At 51.4% G+C, this 8,104-nt stretch overlaps 1 protein-coding gene across 1 annotated transcript in view; it reads left to right on the top strand.

Moving 5' to 3' along the window:
- Positions 1-227: 227 nt before the first annotated feature.
- The window catches only part of Abtb2 (ankyrin repeat and BTB domain containing 2), a 154,459-nt gene continuing 146,582 nt past the window's right edge, over positions 228-8,104 (top strand). The window contains exon 1 of the mRNA XM_050147130.1: positions 228-1,476. Coding sequence (XP_050003087.1) covers positions 603-1,476 — 874 coding nt within the window. The 5' untranslated portion in view covers positions 228-602. The remainder of the gene's footprint in view (positions 1,477-8,104) is intronic.

Here is an 8,104-nt window from a genome sequence, read left to right as displayed (position 1 = left end):
TCCGCTCCGGCACCAGGTCCTCGCCCTCCCAGCCGAGGGGTTTCGTCGGAAACTGAGTAAAATTTGCATAGTTCTCGCCCCTCCAGGAAACCATTGGTGCAACCCTTGCCAGGCGCGGCTGATGATTGGTGAGTCGCCCGGGTGTATTTGCATACGGGCCGCCCCCCAGAGCCCATCTGTGTGGGTAGCCCGCGACGCGAAGAAGTTTGTGGGGCGCTTTCTCACCGGCTGGTCAGGGACGGACCTCGGGCGCCTCGCTCTTCGGTGGCCGCCCAGTTCTCTCGGGGTTCTTTCTCGGTAGTTCCCGACGCTCGGTAAGGGACGCTGAGGGCTGGCGGGGGCAGCGCGGAGGTGGAGCGTGGGGGAGCCCGCTCGCTGACAGCGGCGCGGCTGGACGCGGACGGCGTTGGGCTCCGGCTTGCCCGGAGCTTCGCCTACCTTCCCCGGCCCGTGCGCGGGCGATGCTGCAGCACCGAGGCTCGGCGCGCCGAGGACGGAAGGCGCCTCCCAGAGCCTAGAGCTGGTTCCCGCCCCCCCCGGGACAAGTGGACATGGAACAGTGAGAGCCCCTCGCTCGGCGAGGCCGCTCGCGGAGGCTTCCCATGGCCGGGACGTACAGCTCCACGCTGAAGACACTGGAGGACTTGACCTTGGACTCCGGGTATGGGGCCGGCGACTCCTGCCGCTCGCTCAGCCTCTCGTCTTCCAAGTCCAACTCTCAGGCGCTCAACTCTTCGGCGCAGCAGCACCGCGGGGCGGCCTGGTGGTGCTACTCCGGCTCCATGAACAGCCGCCACAACAGCTGGGACACGGTGAACACGGTGCTGCCCGAGGATCCCGAAGTGGCTGACCTCTTCTCGCGCTGCCCACGGCTCCCGGAGCTGGAGGAGTTCCCCTGGACCGAGGGAGACGTGGCCCGGGTGCTCCGCAAAAGCATCGGCGGCCGGAGGCTGCCTGCCTTCTCCGCCGAGGCAGTGAGGCGCTTGGCTGGGCTGCTCCGCCGGGCGCTCATCCGCGTGGCCCGGGAGGCGCAGCGCCTGAGCGTGCTGCACGCTAAGTGCACCCGCTTCGAGGTGCAGAGCGCTGTGCGCCTGGTGCACAGCTGGGCGCTGGCCGAGAGCTGCGCGCTGGCGGCCGTCAAGGCGTTGTCCCTCTATAGCATGAGCGCTGGCGATGGGTTGCGCCGTGGCAAGTCAGCGCGCTGCGGCCTCACTTTCTCCGTGGGCCGCTTCTTCCGTTGGATGGTAGACACTCGCATCTCTGTGCGCATCCATGAGTACGCGGCCATCTCGCTCACCGCCTGCATGGAGAACCTGGTTGAGGAGATCCGGGCCAGGGTGCTGGCGAGCCAGAGCCCGGATGGCGGAGGCGGAGAGGTGTCTGCCGAGGCCTTGGAAATGGTCATCAACAACGACGCCGAGCTCTGGGGAGTCCTGCAACCCTATGAGCATCTCATCTGCGGCAAGAACGCCAATGGTAAGTACGGGGGAGGGGGCGGGCAGAAACTCGACATTCGGACCGAGTGGGCTACCCCAGGAGTAGCTCTAGGACCAAGCTGCGAAGTGTACCAGGTCTCTGAGAGAAATGGAATTCTGGGAGAATTCTTAAGTTGCTCTTCCCAACGGTTGATTTGGGTGTCTTAACTTTTGGAGGATAAAGTCGTGATTAGTTGGCTGTTCATTGATTAGGTGAGACTGGGTGGCAGAACCAAGGTACTCCTGAACCATCCTCTAAAGTGAAGTTTGCTGCCCTGCTACGGGTTGCCTTGTTTAATTGGATCGCCAGTTTATTTTTTTACCCAACAGTAGGTCAGGTTTACTGTGTTTTTTTCCTGGTGTGTTTTCTTCAGCTCAGTAGCACCAGCCCAAGTACTCCCAACACCTGAGCCTTTGATAAATGGGATGGGGAGGGGAGGGCGCAGAGCCTAGGATCTGGTGCTGCACCTCAGGTTTCATGATGCTCAGAGTCAGGCCCCTTAACAGGAGGTGGAGTGGGAGCTGGCAACTCTTCATACTATGTGCCCAGGGAAACCAAGGACTCTTGAATCTCCTCCCCAGAAAGACAGCCACATGCTGGCTTCTGGGGCCCGACTTTCCAACTGTCATTAACCAAGTAAGCATTTGATTAAAACCTCATGTTGAGTTAAATGTGCAACCTTTTGGGCTTTCCTGAAAGTAAAGATGATGGGCTGGGTAAACCACATTGTGGGAATGGAGTGTTGGGGGATGGGCAACTGCATGGCGTGGAGTCTGGGAAATAAAGCATGGACCAACCTTATGGTCTAATTGGAAGAATCACTTGGGTGCAGCTTTCAGTGGCAAATAAGCAGGTAGTGGAAGAGACCAGGTGGGTTCTGTAGATGGATAAAAGTCAGACTTAAATGTGGCTTAACATACTCACGATAGCTAAAATCTAGACTAGCAACGCTTTAACCACTCTTGGTAGCACACTGTAGATGAGGGCCACTTTTGCCAGCGTGTGTTTGGTACTGTGATACAGTGAACTGTGGTTTTGGTTTTTGTCCCCCGTTTTCTGCATACAACTCCTAAAATCCCTGGGAATCTCCAAAATAAAAATGTGTTTGTGTATGGTAATGACTAAGGGTTTGCCACCTGGAGGTAGTTTCAAGCTGGAGATTAGTCACCAGATAGATTACAGCAGGCCTTAAAGGGTTAGTACCTACAGACTCCTGCCCCAGCCTCCCAGGAGGGAGAGAGGCAGAAGGTTAAGTCATCATCAATGGCCAATCACGCATGGATAGTAAAGTCTTCATAAAAACTCAGAAGGACAAGTTTCCTGGTGCTTCCTGATAGCTGAACACCAGAGCAGCAAGTGAGTCACTTGTCTCCATTCCTTGTCCTATGGATGTCTTCATCCATAACCTTGTAACCTCCTTTATAAACAAGCCAGGAATTTACCAGGGAACTGGTAAATGCCTCCCTAAATTCTGTGAGCCTCCCTAGCAAATTAACTCAGAAGAGGGCATTGTGGAAACCCTCGGTAGAGCCAATGGTCAGAAGCGTGAGTAAAAACGACCTAGGGATTGGCTGGACGGAGCGCCCAGAGAATGAGATCCCGTGTTATCTCCTGGTAGTGGCAGGGTTTAATTGAGTTGAACCAGAGGACACCCAGCTGTATGTGCTTTAGGCTTGTTTGCTTGTTGGTGAAGGTGGTCCACACTTTGGGAGATATAGAAAGAACACATGTTCTGTATTGATGTGAGAAAACAGTGAAAATGGTTTGTTTTTTCAAGAGATAAGCACCTTTATTGTTACCCCATTATACAGAGGGGAAGCTAAAGGATTCAACATTTCAGTCCCTTGCTTAGATTACACAGATACTAAGTAACAAAACTGGAATTTAAACCTTGACAAGCTGCATGGCTCTGTTTCATCAGCCTGACTTCAAGGAGACCAGTTGACCTGCTGGGTCAGAGTTGTAAGACACTGTATTTACTCAGAGTGCTTGCTTTGGTAGTCCTTGCTTTGGGTTTCATTTCTGGCACTACCACGGGGCATTCTTGGAACCAAGAATATTTGCCTTTTAATTTCCCTGCTCTTAGGTCAGAGTTGAGGTCAATCCAAGAGTTGATGATGTCACTGCTGATAACCATGCTTCATACTTTAAGTTTGCGGCTTCAGCACTGGGAACGCCAGTTCCAAGAGAGGAAGTGGAGGGCAAGGGGAATTTCCATCCAGTTGTCATAGCCCAGGGGAAGAGTTCTGTACTGAGGGAAACCCTCACTGCACAGTGGGGCCTGGACCGAACCTGGCGAGTAAAGGCTCTCGGAATAAAGCACTTAAACCCTAACCCCATAAGTCAAATTGGGCTAACAGTAGGTACAAAACAAAACCCATGCCTGTCCTCATGCCCAGCCTGCTGAATGTCTCTTTCTGACTGTAAACCAAGACTTAGAAGAGCAGCTGCCTCCAGGAGAACCTGCAAGGGCGAAGTGGTTGGAGGACATAGAAAGCCAGTGTTTCATCTAAGGGCTCACAGCCTAGGAGCATTGCTTAGCAAACAAGCCCCTTAGGATTTTCTTTACTGGGTGGGTTTTCTGCCCCTGTGACTTGCCCTTCACGTCCCACCTTCAACAGCCCTTCGGCCTCGGTGAGGGAGGAGACAGGGCTGCTCTCCCTCTGACTTCTCTGGTCTCTCAAGTGCTCGTCCAGGAGAGGCACCTGTTGTCTCTCCCTTCATAACATGGATGCCCACTTGTCACACTTAAAAACTAGGGGGTGGCCTCACTAAATGCTGATTTGTTAAATCCCCTTAGACAGGGAAATGAATGTTTACTAGAGAAGCAGTGAATTGCACGTGTTGGAAAGCGGTCTTCAGAGGGGAAGCCGAGACCACTTAGGGAAGAAATGAAGAGCTCCAAACCTTTTTTATATTAGAGTGGCCCCAAAGCCAGCAAGGTTACAGTTTGTACAGCTGAAGACCAAGTGGGGAATGCCTGCTCATGGGAAGGGAGAGTGCTGCCTGGTATTCATGCCCTGCTGGTCTTCCCTTTAAATTATATATGTATTGTTGTTGTGCCTGCTAATTCCACAGCGTGGGCTCGTGCATTTGACTCAGCTATATAGAGCTCTTAAACTTTTAACGTCTCCCAACGAGGAATTTAAGAGCCCAATCCATCTCTTCTTGCCCATTACTCGGAATGCCAGATGAATATGGTTTTGCTCAGCCTGAGATGGACGATAAAAGTTCTGCAGTGTTTATAAAACAGGATCCCAGCTCCGCAGAGCAGCAGGAGCTGTGCCTTGTTGATCATTTGGTATTGATGTCTTGGATCCCAGGGCGGAGTCATTAGACTCTGAGATCTTCATGACTTCCTTATGGGAAGCAGAGAAACCTCTTTAACAGCGTGACATTTATAAACAGGGGACTGGCAGAAAGCAGAAACATCTCACTTCCAACGCGCCCCCTCGCTCCTTCCCTCTCTCTCAGCAAACTCTGTGTGCAGGTTTGATACAGTAAAGCTTTTCTAGGTTCCTTCCTGGCCATTTTTCTTACTAGGATTTCATGAGTGATCAGGGCCTTTGAGAAAATTCGGTTTCCTGTGAGGACATTCTCATCCCGGAGATGTATGTGGACTGTCGATATGCTCTATCACAGTGGCAACTGTAAGAGTTGGAAACATACCTCTATGGTGGACCTGGGGCAAAGGTCTCAATAATTCTAGGCCTCTGTGTTGTCGTCTGCGAAATGGAGGATATTAATACCTAGCTCATAAGGGTGGCATGAAGCTGGAAATCAGAAAGATCTTAGTGAGTAGTAAAGGCTCAACAGATAGCAGCCGTGCGTCCAGCAAATACTTAGTCACCACTGACCGGGCCCCACTGTTAGAACCGCAGGGGATTAAGTGGCGGTGTGGTGATCCTCTTGCAAAGTTTGTAATCCAGTGCAGGGGCAAGAAAAAGTAAACAAAGATTTATTCTTAATAATGGTTGATGGCGTTCGAGTTTAAATTTTTTTCATTATTTTTATTTATTGTGTTGCAGGAGCATATGTGTACTATGGTGCGTGGAGATGTCAGGAGACCACTTGTGGGAGTGTCTTCTCTCCACTGTGTGGGCTCTGGGGATTGAACTCAGGTTGTTAGGCTTGGCAGCAGATGCCTGTTCCTACAGAGCCATTTTGCCTGCCCCGCCCCTCTGTGTGTGTGTGTGTGTTGATCTTTTTTACACAGGATCTTATTATGGAGCCCAGGCTGGCCTCTAACTCATGGCTTTTCTGTTTCCACCTCTTAAGTGTCAGAACCACAGATACATGCTGCCATGTCCGGTGGCATTTATTGTTGTTTGTTTAGGATCTGCTAATGGGATAGGTGGGAACAGTCGGAGTGGTTGTCAAGAAAGGCCTTGCTGACATTTCATTAGTAGTAGCTAATAAGTCGGACGCTCCTGTCTGCGGAGCTTTTGGCTGCAAACAGTGACTAAGGAGTTTTCTGAATTATCCGCTTATTTACCAGCTGAGGCAAGTGTCAACCTCTCATTTGCAGCCAAGAAATGAAGAGGCTGTGTCTAAAGCAGGGCTGGAAAGTCTGGCCGAGGCATTCATTTGTCAAGGAGATTGTCGGATGGATTTCCACTGAGGTAATTAGCCAAAGGAGCAAGGGTTAATTGAGCCGTGAGGTGCTGTTTAATCAGTTTTAACACCTGGGTAGACTGAGGGAAGAGGCACCTCCCTCTCTGACTGTTGTATTAAAGCCAAGGGCGCTTGCAGAACAGAAACAAAGCAAGCTTTGGAAATGAGCGCTAATTTTTCCTTCCCCCGCCCCTCTCTTACCTGAGACATGCAGCCCCTGCCTTAGGTAGTATGAGAAACAAGCTGGAATTGTTAGGCCTCCTCTTTACCTGACTTCCTCACCCCCAGCTGGGAAAACCTTGAAGTTTCTACAGCAACCAGGACGTGTTCTTGAATCATTTCCTGCCCTGCATCCATCAAACTGTGACCGGCCCTGAACCTGCACAGTGTCTAACTTTTAGTTATTCTGCGAGTGTGGGGCAGCCAGTAGATCTCACCACACAGCTTTTTCCTTCCAAAATTTGCATTGGAATCCTTGTTACATTTTGAAAGAACCCTTTCCCTTATGAAAGCAGAGAATTTCAAGCTCTTGATGAATGGAAGCATCATTTGGGGGTGGCCATATCACAGGGGGAACATCTTTCAGTTAGTGTATATCTTCGTTTGGGGGTGACCATATCACAGGGGGGATGTCTTTCAGTTAGTAGATATCCTAAGTCCTAGCATGTTCCCCAAAGCCATGTGCCCTGGGAAGACTGAGATGTGTGATTCAGAGGGCAGGATGGTTCAGGTTAGAGAAATGCCTTTAGTGAGGGGTACCTCGTGTAGAGGAGTTCTATAGCAGAAGTCCAGGAGGCAGGCCAAGAGATCAGTGCCGGGACTGAGATGAAAGCTTTTCTGGTCTGTACTCACCCAGCTGCTGTGAGTAGGATGCTTTTCCACAGCGGATTCCTCAGCCCGTGATCCACACTCCTCTGTGATGGGGGCTGGGCCAAGACTAAGTCCTGTTCCTATAAAGAACCACGGAATCAGAGGTAGCAAGAACAGACCAGTAGTTCACCCTCTTCAAATGCCAGGTTGGGTCAAACGCAAAGCAGCACTGTTACTTCTTAGAGATTTGTCTGTAAAGGATCTCCTGTGTCTAGGCTCTTGAAATCCCTCAGACCAGCCGAAGTGTTCCAGGTCCAGAGAATAGACACCGGAGGTGCCATTGATTTGAAGGCACCGCCATTCCTAGTCTTGAAGGGGCAGGGAGATCGGCTGCCCCAGGGAGTGCCTTGCCAAGTTGCAGCTGCTAGGTGATCAATAAATTCATCTGAATGGGAAAGCCGGCCTGTCGCCAGATTGATGCTCCTTGGTTAAGAGGGGTGAGCCAGCTTGGGGCGAATGGACATACAAGGGAGGGAAAGTTGCAAAAGCTTCTCCATATTTAAGGTGCTGGCCTTCTGTGGGTGCTTAGCTCGCTTGCCTAGAGTTAGAAGAATCAGTCAGTCCCCCGTCCTTTCTTTCTACATATGCATGTATTTGTGTGTGTATGTGGGTGAGTGTACGTGTGTGTGCGTGTGGAGGTCAGAAGTCAACCTCAGGTGTCATTCTTCAGGTGCTGTCTACCTTGTCTTTTTTGAGACAGTCTCTCTGTGGCCTGGCTGGAACTTGCCAAGTAGACTATACCGGCTTCAGTGAGCCCCAGTGATCCAGCTTTCTCTGCCTGAGTGAGCCATTCATTGTCCAGGCCCAGAAAAGTGTTTCTGGGAGTACATCGATTTCCTTAGAGTGGACCGCTGTATCCAGCTACCAAGTACATCTTAGCACTAGGAGTCCAGGACAAAACACACAGCTCTATGCCAGGGTGCTCTGGCTTTAAAAGCCCAACTCAGACTCCCCAATTGCTCTGCCTACTAGTGGACCCATGTCCTTAAAGCACGCCACGTCTCTTTCCTCTGCTACCCCAGTGAGGAACCCATCTTCCTGCTCTGGTTGGCTGTGCCTGATGAACACTCAGTGTCCCAGGGCTGTTAGGGATGCTGAGGGTTTGGTGAGAGAGCACAGCCTGGGGCCAGGCTGCCGAATACGA

This window comes from Alexandromys fortis, unplaced genomic scaffold (assembly GCF_014885135.2).
Source record: "Alexandromys fortis isolate MF-2015 unplaced genomic scaffold, M_Fortis_MF-2015_v1.1 scaffold_12, whole genome shotgun sequence".
NCBI classification, from domain to species: domain Eukaryota; kingdom Metazoa; phylum Chordata; class Mammalia; order Rodentia; family Cricetidae; genus Alexandromys; species Alexandromys fortis.
The sequence above is the reverse complement of the archived record's forward strand: the minus strand, read 5'-3'. Positions and strand labels throughout refer to the sequence as shown.